Source organism: Mercenaria mercenaria, chromosome 3 (genome assembly GCF_021730395.1).
Source record: "Mercenaria mercenaria strain notata chromosome 3, MADL_Memer_1, whole genome shotgun sequence".
NCBI classification, from domain to species: domain Eukaryota; kingdom Metazoa; phylum Mollusca; class Bivalvia; order Venerida; family Veneridae; genus Mercenaria; species Mercenaria mercenaria.
In genome coordinates, this window is record NC_069363.1 from 27,878,036 (window position 1) to 27,892,421 (window position 14,386).

At 36.7% G+C, this 14,386-nt stretch overlaps 2 protein-coding genes across 2 annotated transcripts in view; both read left to right on the forward strand.

The window, feature by feature from the left end:
* Positions 1 to 14,386, forward strand: part of LOC123525859 (uncharacterized) — a 177,554-nt gene that overhangs the window by 46,807 nt on the left and 116,361 nt on the right. The window lies entirely within an intron of this gene.
* Positions 8,755 to 10,309, forward strand: LOC128555534 (putative nuclease HARBI1). Its single transcript, XM_053538079.1, has one exon. The coding sequence runs from the start codon at positions 8,880 to 8,882 to the stop codon at positions 10,047 to 10,049; it is 1,170 nt and encodes a 389-aa protein (XP_053394054.1). The 5' UTR covers positions 8,755 to 8,879; the 3' UTR covers positions 10,050 to 10,309.

Consider the following 14,386-nt stretch of genomic DNA (forward strand, 5'->3'; position numbering starts at 1 on the left):
ACACTGAATGGCAACTGGCTGTAATCTCGCGTGAGCTCGTGTCAGAGCGTGATTCGGCGTTATCTTACTAAAAACAAACATCGGCGAGCATGGAGTTACAATTTGTACCTTTAACACTACATTTAAAATACATGTTAGCTTCTAAAACAAAATTAGTTTAATGTGAAATGGTCTTAAGACACGAAGTACACGTTGTTTTTTTTGCCATCGAAAGAAGCGTGGTCATACGGTGATAATTATTTTACCGATGAATAATTGCTTTCGCATACAAAATGGTGCGTGGAGAAAGCGCCACTTCCGGTAAACGAGATCTCGTTTTTTTTGTCACGGGAGGTTGGCGAGATTTGCTCTATATGCCTTTCAAGTTGCCAATCTATTTATTTTTATAGCTCTTTGTTTCCATATGAGATGACTTTACTATTCGGTACAATATAATTACCATTCTGTTATTCTTGAAACATGTTTTAAATATCCATAACCGGGCCCCACAAATCAAGAACACTACTAAAAGCATGTATTTAATGTTTTTTATTTCTCGTTATAACAAACACGACACAACCAATAATTCGGTAAACAGGAATACTATTTCATGAATAAAGATTTTACATTCGGATTATTTTGGTTACAAACGTTTTCATCGTGTTGACATGCTTCTATTTATTTATTTTTGTTGGGTTTAACGTCGTACGATTTAATAATACCGTGATATTAATTAAGAACGTACTGACTTACTCTTCCAAAAATCGTTGATACGATTACTAAAGTAAACAATCTCATAAGTTACATGCGACCATTCAATACATTAACGATTATCGACGAACTATTTCCTAACGTCCGGTTCGAAGGAATGTAAAAAATAATCTCCGACCCTGACACAACATTTAACAAGGCAGTCTGAAAGACAGCTAAATCCCCCGCCACTGCTATGGATAGTGAAAGGGTAAACCTTTGATTTTAGCTGTGACCTTGACCTTGAACTAACATGGCTGACTCATGAATTCTGCACAACGTCTTGATGAAGTGATTATTTGACCCAAGTTTCATGAAAATCCTTCAAGGGGTTTAGGAGATACAGAGCTGAAACCTTTGACCTTCAGTTGTGACCTTGACCTTGAGTTGACATGGCTGACTAATGAGTTCTTGATGAGGTGATCATTTGACACAAGTTTGATGAAAATCCTTCAAGGGGTTTAGGAGATACAGAGTGAACACAAAATGGAAGGCTCAAACCTTCGACCCTTAGTTTTGACCTTGACCTTGAGCTGGCATGGTTGACTCATAATGTCTGCACATCGTTTTGATGAGATTATAATTTTACCCAAGTTTTATAAAATTCCTTCAAGGGGTTTAGAAGATATAGAGCGGACACGAAATGGAAGGCTCAAACCTTTGACCTTCAGTTGTGACCTTGACCTTGAGCCGACATGGCTGACTCATAAGTTCTGCACATCGCCTTGATGAGGTGATCGTTTGACCCAAGTTTGATGAAAATCCTTCAAGGAGTTTAGGAGATATAGAGCGGACACAAAATGGAAGGCTCAAACCTTTGACCCTAAGTTGTGACCTTGACCTTGAGCCGGCATGTCTGACTCATGGGTTCTGCACATCGTCTTGATGAGGTGATCGTTTGACCCAAGTTTCATGAAAATCCTTCAAGGAGTTAAGAAGATATAGAGCGGACACAAAATGGAAAGCTCAAAACCTTTGACCCTAAGTTGTGACCTTGACCTTGAGCTGGCATGGCTGAATCATGGGTTCTGCACATCGTCTTGATGAGGTGATCATTTGACCCAAGTTTTATAAAATTCATTCAAAGGGTTTATGAGATATAGAGCGGACACAAAATGGCAGGCTCAAACCTTTGACCTTGAGTTGTGACCTTGACCTTGAACTGACAAGGCTGACTCATGGGTTATGCACATCGTCTTGATGAGGTGATCATTTGACCCAAGTTTCATGAAAATCCTTCAAGGGGTTTAGGAGATATGGGCCGGACACGATTTTGTTACGGACGGAAAGACGGAAGGACGGACGGAAGGACGGACGGACGCAGACCATTCCTATAATCCCTCCGCCACGGCGGGGGATTAAAAAAAAGAAATCATGTGAATTGCCTTGTTTATACGGGAATACTCTAACATGGACTGAAAAGTACTTTTCATGCAAGAATGTTCAAGTATATTTTGCAAGGAATTTTCGATTATTTGTAATTCATATTCTTTCGCATTCAACAGTGAAAAAAAAGATATTTTCACTGTTTGAAACTGACTGAATGGCGAACAGTGCAAGTCTCATCAGTGCAGTCTGATCATGATCTGCACTGGTCGCAAAGGAAGAATCAATCGTATCCAGCATGATAAGGGGGAAATAAGTGAATTAAGCAGTTTTTACATACATTTACAGCCTCGTATATAAAATTGAGTATTCGTTTTATTTATGCGTCCATTAGGGTAGTCAACATCAAACAGTTTTGACAGGCTTCAATGCTCTACCATATTTTAGTATATCTTTAAAAAAATTTGCATTATATCGTAATTGTATTGTAGAAATAATAATGCGTTCACAATTTATTTTTCTCTTTGCATAGAAAATAGCACTAGTGTGCAAATTATTTAGACATGTTACAGGGACATACTAAGTTAATGCAGCTGTTCTGTCGGGTAATTACACTGGTTGGACAGATTATACTTTAAAACGTCGGTAAGAGCCGGGGGTTCTGATTATTTTGTGTTCATTATGTTTGTATGTTCTTTCTTTAACTTCCATAATCAGCATTTTTAGCATATAAAAAATATTGTTGATATGTCAACTTTAGTAATGGGTTATTCTTTGTATGTACATGATGCTGTTACAATTGTTTATTATAAGAATTAACAATTTGTATTATTTCTATGCTTGCCTTGCATGAAAATTCTTTACTGTATTTTATTCAAACTGTACTGTGTACACATATAACCTTGTCAATGATACTAGTAGAAATCCGCTTAATAGATTACTTGTTTTAAATATGCTTAAAATATTATTTTGTCTTCCATTTTAGCTGCTTTATCATTGTTAATCTCTGTTATATATATTTGTCGGAAAAATGGCTCATGATAAAATGTTAACTCGTTATATAGCATCCGACGTAAAATAAAACTTCTTGTATCTTTTCTCTTGTATCTAAACCCGGGTTGAGGTGTGAGGCAGTGGTGGGTCGGGTTGGCCTAAAATCGTGCCAGCAGTTAATAGGAGGTCCCTATGGTATCTTGAGTTTGGGTTGAGACCGGATGGCCGTTGTAGAGGGTGACGGTCTATGGAGGGCCAGCATAGTGGCTATTCCGGGAAAACTCTTGTTTGCTCGTGAGCGGGTCTCAAAATTGGTTTTAGGTCATTTTCGAAATTTTTCATTATTTTTTTAATTTGGGCGCCCCAGCTCCGCCCCAGACCTTGAGTTTTGGATCGGACCGGGTGGCCGTTGTAGAGAGGGTTGCCGCCCATCAGGCACGGGTGGCCGTCATTCCAGTAAAACTATTGTTTTGGAGAAAGCCTGGAATAAATACTGTTTGTGTTGGGGTTTTACGCCCGTTTTCGTGAACATTTTATTTTTTACAAGCACTAAACTCTTTTTCAACAGTAACTTACAACTGTCGTACTGAAAAGCTTCAATCACGTATAGAGTGACCGTACCTGACACCAAACCTATGATTGCTCGATTGACAGACGAACGCCCCAACCAGTATGTCATTCGGTCCGATATGATGGGTGGGGAAATTTTTTTACTGGATATTTAGACAAAAATGCATTTCCTTAGCTTTTTTGTTCCTTGGATCACTTGTATCTGGAGTTTCAAAACTGGAAGTGCATATATTTGTTACCCATGGTTTAAAATGTTCATTCAAGAAGGTGAAAGTTAACATTATGGGAAATGTTGAAATAATTTGTAACCCGACCCAATTGTTGTTGTTTCTTTGCGGTTTTTTTCTGTTCTTAGTTTATATGATATGCTTGTATCTTATTTATGTTAGGAGCAATCAAATATATTTAAAAGAAAAAAACTGAAGTAAGCAGTTAATTTTTTTGAAAACGCGGAAATTAATTGTTATCACTTCTCTCTCGTTTATTCATATATTTTTTATGTGTTTTATTTTATTTTTACTAAAGTTTTTATTTATTTATTTATTTATGATAGTGCTGTTTTAAAACAGATCCTAAGCGATCATGTTTCGGGGGACCCGGGTTCTAAATTTTTGCGTAAAAGTGTAGACACGGCACCGATCTTTCATAATTTATACTTCGGTTCATCATTGCGTTCATTCTAGCTTTGATGGAAAATAATATATCAGAAAAGATATTTAAAGTGGACTGTAGTTATATCTACTCCTTTTATGAACTACAAGTAAATATTTAATTGATTTAATTGTTTAAAAATGATGAAAACTGGATGCGAAATGAAATCTTTAGCACACAAGGTGTTTGCCGTCAACGCTTAGAACGCAAAGACGAGGTGTCGTCAAGCGTAATGTTTGACGTTCCATTAGATGCCGCTGTATTACGCCTTCTTGACCTTGATTTGACATTAATAAAACCTAATAAATTCCTTATTCAAGAAATGTTAATATAATATGGAAAACAGATGAAACTGCACTGAGTGAAATATCTAACTACTAGTATACAAATAAATGAGAAGGCAGTAACATCTACAGGAAACTGATAAACTGTTTTTAGTGACACAATTTCTGCTGGCAGTATTGCATGTAGGACACGGATATACCAAATACCTGATGCCAGTAACATCAAACTGGTATAACAGCATTTTGAAGCGCTCTAATTGCTGGTTGTAGTAGCAGTTAACTGCTAGTAGTATATGCAATTTTCTGCTGTAACTGTTGGCGATTAAATGCTATAAGCACTGGCAGTAGTACCATTTAACTGCTGTAACTAGCAGCATTTAACTGTCCCTACTGCAGCTACTGCTGCTGCTGTGTAGGACCACACTCGTAACAGATCGCATTTGTAACAGGTGTTACAAATGCGATCGCATATGTAACAGGTGTTACGAATGCGATCGCATATGTAACAGAAATCAAGCACATTTGTAACAATTTTTGAGACAAATGTGATCGATGCCGATTTTTGATGTGACATCTGATCACATTTGTCACATGTCATTTTCAATCGGAAAAATGAATAAAAAAGTGCATTTTTACATCTGAAACACATTTGTAACATGTTTTAGCTCACTTGTACGAAGTGACAAAGTAAACTGTTGTGATCATCTTTTGTACGTCGTCCGTCGTCCGACCGTCCGTCCGTTCACATTTTTCTTGTGAATACGATAGAGACAACATTTATTATTTGATTTTGACAAAACTTGCACAAACTTATATATACCTATGATATCTCGGTTCCTTTCAAAAACCAACCATATCACCTTATTCGTCTTAGAGCTATAGTCCCAGAGATGGCAATAATTACTGATTTTAGCCTTGTGAACGCGATAGAGACCATATTTGTTGTTTATTTTGACTAAACTTGCACACAACTTATATATCTATAAGATCTCGGTTCCTTTCAAAAACAACCGCATTGCATCATTTGACTTGGAAATACGGCCCCTGAATTGGCAAAACAATACTGTTTTTATCCTTGTCAACACGATGGAGACTACATTTGTTATTTAATTTTTATTAAACTTATGAACGATCTCACTTCCTTTAATAACGGCCATATCGCGCCATTCGTCTCGGAGTTATGGCTGAAATGGCAAAATTTGCTTATTTTAGTTTTGTGAAGACAATAGAGAGAGACCATATTTATTATTTCATTTTGACCAAACTTGTATAGAAGTTATATATCTATAACATCTCGGTTCCTTGCGAAAACCAGCTATATAGCACCATTTGTCCTGGAGTTATGGCCCTTAAAATGACAAATTTGCTGACTTTAGCATTGTAAACATGACAGAGATCACATTTGTTATTTGATTTTGACCAAACTTGCATTGAAATATTATATCATTAAAATCTTGCTTTTTTTCCTCGAAGAGTAGCCACATCACACTATTTGTCTTAGAGTTAGGGCCCCTGAAATGGCAAATATCGCAGATTTAATAACATGTATAATGTAGTATTACTCATGTGAGCGATAGTGGGTCATGACGACCCTCTTGTTGATTAGAGGGATATTTCCGGTCAGGTTAATATCTTGGTACAGGTTTGTTATCTGGCAATTAAACTTGGCAAGAATACAGTTATCATGACTGGTCTGTTCATAGTACCATGGTACTACATGTACATATCACTTATAAATTTCCCATATCGGTTTTGGTTTGTAAGATTTCATTTTTACTAAATGCATATGAATATGTATGATTAAAGGGGAAGATGCACACCACATGCAATCCCTGTTCAACTTTTATAATCGGTAAATCGCTGGTTGTATCGCTTCAGCAACAAATAAAATGCACTAAAATCAAGATCAAGGCATTCTCAGCTAACATAGAAGTCTTGTAAAAGCTTGTTTCCGTAGAACACCGGGTATATATACATTTATGTATACTTTAAAATAGTGACTAGCTTGACTATTCTTAGACTGCTCATGGCTATTGTTCTGATCCTGATGTCGTCGGCGTCCGCGGGTTCGCTGCAAGATAGGTTTTTCGTTTTCGTTTTGTTTATCTTTGTCAAGTCGCATTGCTTTAAACATAAAAAAAAACAAAAAAAACTTAAATGACGACAATTGATACATCAAATGAAATATGTCCCATTTAAAACCGTGACGTGAACTCTATTGGATTATATTTAATAAGAGAGTTTTCTTGCCAGGCCTGGTGTCTGCATTCGGGCCGGAATTTCCAGAGATATTGTGTTTCTCATCCACCCAGTTAAGACTTTACGTGTATCGGTGCGTTTTACCAGACCCGTAAACGAACGTACGAGTGTAAACTCGTTTATGAGCCAGGGTATAATTTTAATTGAAATTAATGGGAAGAACTAACCATCGGCTAGAGTGTCAAGGGACGAACGTTCGAGACCGGGTGAAAGCTACTCGTATCTGTTGCGATTTTCGCCTATCGGTGCTGTTTCAAGCTGGGAAGTTGTCTGTTACTAACAAAGATACTGTTGTACTGATTTTAATATTATTAACATTTTTATTATCATTATCATCATCATCATCTTCATAATCATCATCATCATCTTGGACTGGTCCGTTGTAGGATCAATGGTAAGATTATAACTGCCCTAAACTGTATTACCTAAATACTGTTGAAAACAGGCGCTCTGAATCCAACAAACAAACATAATATTCATCAAAACCATTCTACAGGGTGCCAAACTTTGAGACGTTTGCAATAATAAGTGTAATATGATCACTACAGATTGTCACTAAATGGTGGTTATTTGTACCAAAGTATTTGGAAATCTGACTAAAGCGAGTTATGATCTGGACACAAACGTATATATTACAACAAAATAACAAAACAAATCTTAGTTCAAAGCTGTGACCTTGATCTTGGATATAGCAAAATGGATCATGATCGCAACAAACCTTCTATCCATGCTGATCATTTGTACCAAATAATCTGAAATCTAATTATGCATGGGCAAGTTATACCAAGGACAAGAACCTATATATAACTGCACGAACGCACAAACTCCGCTATTTCACGGCGGGATTATAATAAAAGAAGGTCTATTACCTCTGAGGCGGGCTCAGTGGGGTGAGGGTAATAAAAAATAAAGTGTAATTTCTTAAAATCTCATAGACATTAGTCCGCAGCACAAGATCGGCCCCTAGACTTAAGGCTAACGACTCCGTCCATGACAAGTTATATATAATTTGTCCCACGACATAGCAACTTCCTGTTTGTCACCCAACTTGAAACAGCTCTGGATAACGAAAGATAGCTACACATGTTGACGCCACTGGGTTCGAACCAGTGACCTGAGCCTGTAGGTCTACATTTCAGCTAGTCAAGGTAACAGTAGAAGTAGCTGAAGTTGTAATCATATTACAGTGGTAGTGGCAGTGGATGCAGAAATGATAATAAGAATTGAGCCACGTCACGGGAAAATTGGCATTCGGACATTTTCGTGAATTTCCGGAAAGTCTATATTCAGGCTGACCTGTGCATTTAGCATCTGAATTAGGTCAGAAAATTCCATATTCAGGTAGAATAAGCCTTCTTTGAAATAACAGCGAACGGGTGTTCCCGTGATCAGACTGCGTGGATGTGCAGCTGATCTGGGCCTGATTTGGACCCACAATGGTTGCAAAGCCTCGAAGATTCCTGAAGGCCCATTTTCTCATGATGCGGCTCAAATAATTTATGACGTCGATGACGACGAACTTGTGATGGTGCTTATGGCAGTCATTTAATGATGTTGCGATGGCAACCGACTGATTGAACATTTGCAGTATAAAACTCAACATGATACATATGTGCTTCTCATGTCAACCCCCATGTTGGACAAACACATTCGTAACACATTTTACCTGTTACGAATGCGATCGCATACGTACGAAATCTGTTACAAATGTGATCTGTTACGAATGTGGTCCTACACTGCTGTACTGCCAGCCTCACGCCGATAACAAATTCTTGTGTATATTACAAAATGTTATTTCACGTAATTAACGTGAATCTTCAATGACAAAATAATTTGGTGTTAGCTTAAAGCCCGACGGAAGTCATACTCATACATTCTTGTATATTTTTTTTCCAGGGAAGAAGTATTATCATGTTTATGGTGTACAAATAATTATCTTAGGGCGCTTTTGTTTGCAAAAATCCGGTTTGGGTTTTAGGTTTCGGTTTGGATAATAATTAACGATAAACTAAAACCGGTTTCATGTAAAAGAAGTGCTTTAACAAACGGGCGGTTTGTATAAACAAAATGGCGGAGGTAGAAATGATTGGGGCTTTGCTCGAACTTTCAACTGCTTCAACTACTTCTGAAGATCATATTGCTACAATTGACCTAATTCTTTCGAGAGCGAAATCCAAAACATTTTTAATAAACAGTATAGCATCCGCTAGTAGCATGATGCGTGAACAGAAATTTAGAGTTATGGACTACGTAGATGTTGTTTTGCCATGCTACAGTATTGATGATTTCAAGGACAGGTTCCGCATAAGCAGAGAGACATTTGACAAACTAGTAATGTATATGAATCCGCATATGATCAGGATTTGCCCGCATCAGAAAATCAGCACTGAAAAAAAATTGCTCGTATTCATTAAGTATGTTGCGACACAGTTGTACTATCAAGCTATTGCGGATATGTTTGGTATTTGTGAAACTACTGTGCATAACATTGTGCATGACGTGTCGAAACTGATTTCATCTCATTTACTGAATACGTTAGTGAAATGGCCTTCAGGACGATCGCTTAAAAATATTGAAAATGGATTTAAGGAGATGCAAGGTTTTCCAGGTGTCATCGGAGCTATAGATGCAAGCCATATTCCAATAAGGACACCCATTGAATATCCAGAAAATTATTTCAATAGGAAAAGTTTTCCGTCGGTAATTTTACAAGCAGTATGCGACAACAATATGATGTTCACCGACGTCTACTGTGGATGGCCTGGCTCTGTGCATGATGCACGGGTGTTAAGAAATTCGTCCCTCTTCGAAAAAGCAGAAGTCAATGCTGACGATACATTTCCACATGACACACATCTCATTGGTGATGCTGCATATCCGATAGCATCGTGGTTGTTGGTGCCCTTTAAAGACCATGGGAACTTGAATAAAGCCCAAAAGGTATATAATTTTAAACACAGTTCGACACGAATGGTCATTGAACGCGCATTTGGGGCTTTAAAGGGACGTTTTCGGCGCTTGAAATATGTCGAGATATACGACCTTCAAACTTGCGTTCATATTATACTGAGCTGTTGTGCCATCCATCAGCTTTGTTTAGCAACTTTCGAGGACCTTCAGGAGTATATTGAGGAAGGAATGGCAGAGATGGAAGACGTTAATTGTTGGGAGGATATAACGCGTAAATCCAAAAGTGGACTTAACAAAAGAAATGCTATTGTAGACCTGTTTCAGTGAAAACTAAAATGTCAAAACAGGAGAGACCACGGTGATGTGAGAACATAAGCCACTTAATTAAAAAAACGAAAAAAACAAACAAACAAAAACAACAGAAAACATTTGGAAATGAAGAACTACCGGGGGTATATTGTTGTATTAAAATATAAACTTTCTTATTCTCCAGATTTTGGATTTTTTCCATTAATAATTTTAAAAGCACATGCACTGCATATGAACTCTTAAGTAGAATATAGTAGAGAAACCTCCATATGTGTAATGTATGTTTTATGAAAGCAAATTTTGGTTGTTTTGCATTTAAATGTGTTAAATTAACGATAATGCCGCATAAGTATTTCAAGTTGGTGCTTTAGAAATAAAGGAATCGACTAATAAAATAATACTTCTTTGCTTCAATCTTGTATGCAGTGATCTCTCTTACCTATAGGTAGAGATTTTTGTAGTTGAAGGGAAGCAACAGCATGCAGACTTTTCTTAAAAAGACTGCCCCAGTAAAAATAAGAAGTCAATTTGGAAATTTATTATTTCGTACTGGTAACAGGAACAGTTTTGTATATTGGGTTAAAAGCTATAATTTCCTTCGCCCTTTTTACTCACACATCTACTTCAGCTGGATGTTTACTTTAAAAATGCGCATAATTCCACTTGATCAAAGTGATCAGAAAGTCATTATCACCTTGACCTTTCACCTACGATCCATCAACCTGTATACAAGTATAGTCAGGACAAAAAGATAACCCCCTGGAAGCAAAGAATACAGAAACAATAAACATTGCAGTGCAGATTTTATTTCAATTTAATGGAAAGAAATTTCATATCTGCCAAACTGAATAGTATATGTAGCTATATGTTCTTGTTACCTGGCTTTGAACCTCTCAGTATTTCAGTTATCATGCTATTAAATACATCTTCTTGAAACATCTAACCATTTCACCTTCATCAGATCTTTCACTGGCAGGTTTAAAACATAACTATTTCACCAATATGGGACAGTGCAGAAATCAATGCACAAATAACCACCTTGTTCTTTTTTTTTTTAAGTATGGAATGAAAACAAGACAGTATAAGACTTTTTTCGTTTTTATTTGTAACTTGCAAAGCCTTTCTCTCATACAACTTAGGATTTCAAAGTCAGTGAGAAAATAAAACTAACGACTTGTAGCATTGAAAACTACCTTTGCTTGTATTCCTTTCAAAAGTCATCACAAACTTGGCAAAGTTTATCTATATGATGCAAATTGATATGTAATGTCATGTAAATGATATAAAAATAAAAGCACAAAATCATAAGTATAACTAAGAGGGCCATAATGGCCCCATGTACCCCACCTGTGTATCACTGCACTTAAGGAACAGAAAGATCAAAGGTCATAATCATGGTCATTCAAAAGAACCTTGGAAATAATTCTGCAGATGCTCAAAATGTCAATGCTTTAGCTTAAAGAAAAATTCATCCAATGTTCAAGTTGAAATGTACATGCAAAACGGTACACTAGTACAAAATCAGAATTTCATATAGATGTAGCTTTAACAAGGAAGTATGTCAGTACTGCTGGTTTAAGGCCAAAAGATTTTTACTGTTATTCCTGTACAAGTGTATGTATAGAAATGTTTGTCAATAAAGGAGTAATAAGTCTTGGACATATGGGTAAAATTTTGCCCATGATGACCAAGAACTTCTGGTGAAAATACATTTTGTATAAATATCATTTGGGTTGGAGAAGAAATAGAAACGCTACAGGGGTGAAAAGGGTGAATTATAGCAATTCTGTAATTCAAGGGCACACAACTCATGTAAACATGACATATAAATCCAATCTAGCCCATTATAAGCTTTGACCAAGATTTTCTGGTCAAATTCATTCTGTATACAGATTATTCAGATTCAAAACATAATCAAACTTGGCCGAGTTCTTGCGGCCATAAGCATTTTCTCCAAGTTTGAATACCATTGCTTCAGAAATGTGGATGCTGTAATGGTAAGAAACTAATTGTGAATGTACGACTGACATCTAACCACCCTAAAAGCTGACCATGGCCACTTTTTGGTCAGGTGAGTTAACAAGAGGGCCATGATGGCCCTATATCGCTGACCTGTTATCATTGCACTTGAGGACAAAAAGGTCTTCAGAAAAAATATCTAAGTCTATAGGACAGGAACAACAAAGAAAAGAAATTTAACCAAAAAGAAAAAAAAAATTCTTACAAGGTACAGATATGTCAAAATACACCTAAAAAATGGAGGTACCATCCATGTTGTACCACAGAAAAGTGGTCTTGATTTTTCCCTAGGCCAATAATAAAAAAGTTACTAAAATAAGCTATTTATAGTAACGTAAAAGGAAAGTAATTATAAAAAAAAATTATTATTAGTGAACAAAAGAAGGATCTGCCAAATAAATCTGTTGACATAAATGAAATTTCAGATCAGTATTTTCATTACTTACGAAGATATACCCATTTCAATTTAAAAAATAAATGGAGATAATTTATCATAAAATCAGTCCATAGTCAACTACTCTGATTGGCTCAGTCCAACTAATGACAATAATCAAATTTCAAATAAGTCCTATAAGTACTTACTGATATTAATCCATTTTGACTACAATCAGGGGAGGTAATCAGATATAAAATAACTCTGGAACCTACGAATGGATCTAATTTGTCATGGAATCCCAAGATTTATTGTTGTTGAAGATATTTTGGAAGTTTGTATGAAATAAAACCATAAATGAAGTCTCTATATGGCTGCAAAAACCAAAATAACCAATTTTGGACCTTTAAGGGGCCATAACTCTGGAACCCATGATGGAATCTCGCCAGTTTAAGAAGGGAACCAAGATCTTGTGGTGATACAAGTTGTGTGCAAGTTTGGTTAAAATCAGATCATAAATGAAATTGCTATTGTGCAGACAAGGTCAAAATAGCTAATTTTGGCCCTTTCAGGGGCCATAACTCGGGAACTCATTACGGGATCTGGCCAGTTCAAGAAAGGAAGCAACATCTTATGGTGATACAAGTTGTGTGCAAGTTTGGTTAAATTAAAATCATAAATGAAATTGCTATTGTGCAGACAAGGTCAAAATACCTAATTTTGGCCCTTTCAGGGGCCATAACTCTAGAACCCATAATGGGATCTGTCCAGTTCAAAAAAGGAACCGAGATCTTATGGTGATACAAGTTGTGTGCAAGTTTGGTTAAAATAAAATCATAAATGAAGCTGTTATTGTGCAGACAAGGTCAAAATAGCTAATTCTGGTCCTTTCAGGGGCCGTAACTCTGGAACTCATAATGGGATCTGGCCAGTTCAAGAAAGGAATCAAGATCTTATGGTGATACAAGTTGTGTGCCAGTTTGGTAAAAATCAAATCATAAATAAAGCTGCTATTGTGCAGACAAGGTCAAAATAGCTGATTTTGGCCCTTTCAGGGGCTATAACTCTGGGACCCATAATGGGATCTGACCAGTTCAAGAAAGGAACAAGATGTTATGGTGATACAAGTTGTGTGCCAGTTTGGTAAAAATGAAATCATCAATAAAGCTGCTATTGAGCAGACAAGGTCAAAATAGCTGATTTAACCATAACTCTGGAACCCATATTGGGATCTGGCCAGTTCAAGAAAGGAACCGAGATCTTATGGTGATACAAGTTGTGTGCAAGTTTGGTTAAAATCTAATCATAAATGAAGCTGCTATTGTGCAGACAAGGTTAAAATAGCTAGTTCTGGCCCTTTCAGGGGCCATAACTGTGGAACTCATAATGGGATCTGGCCAGTTCAAGAAAGGAACCGAGATCTTATGGTGACACAAGTTTTGTGCAAGTTTGATTAAATTCAAATCATAAATGAAACCACTATCGTGCAGACAAGAAATTGTTGACGGCAGGACGCACGGACTGATGACGGGTGATCACAAAAGCTCACCTTGTCACTATGTGACAGGTGAGCTAATAAAAGTAACAGTAGTTATCTGACTAGATATAGTGGCTAATACAGTAATACTTTTGTGAAACTAGACCTGGTTTTGAGAAAAGCGCATGTCTCCCACAACATCCTAATCATCTAAATAGTACTTCAGTATATTTATTGTTTACTCGCTACAATTGACATTTAAGAGTAAAAAGGCCGATTTTGGGTAATTCACCGCCAAAATTCCTAAGTGCCTCGATTGATTTGGCTAGTTAATGAAAATGACTGAAGAATTATGGTAAAAAATGTTTTGTTCAAGTTTGGTGAAGTTCGGATGAGAACTGTGGACAATATTTTTGGTAATTCATGGGCCATTATTCCAAAGTGTCTGGGCCGATCTGACTAGTTATCAAACTTAGCCAAGAAATA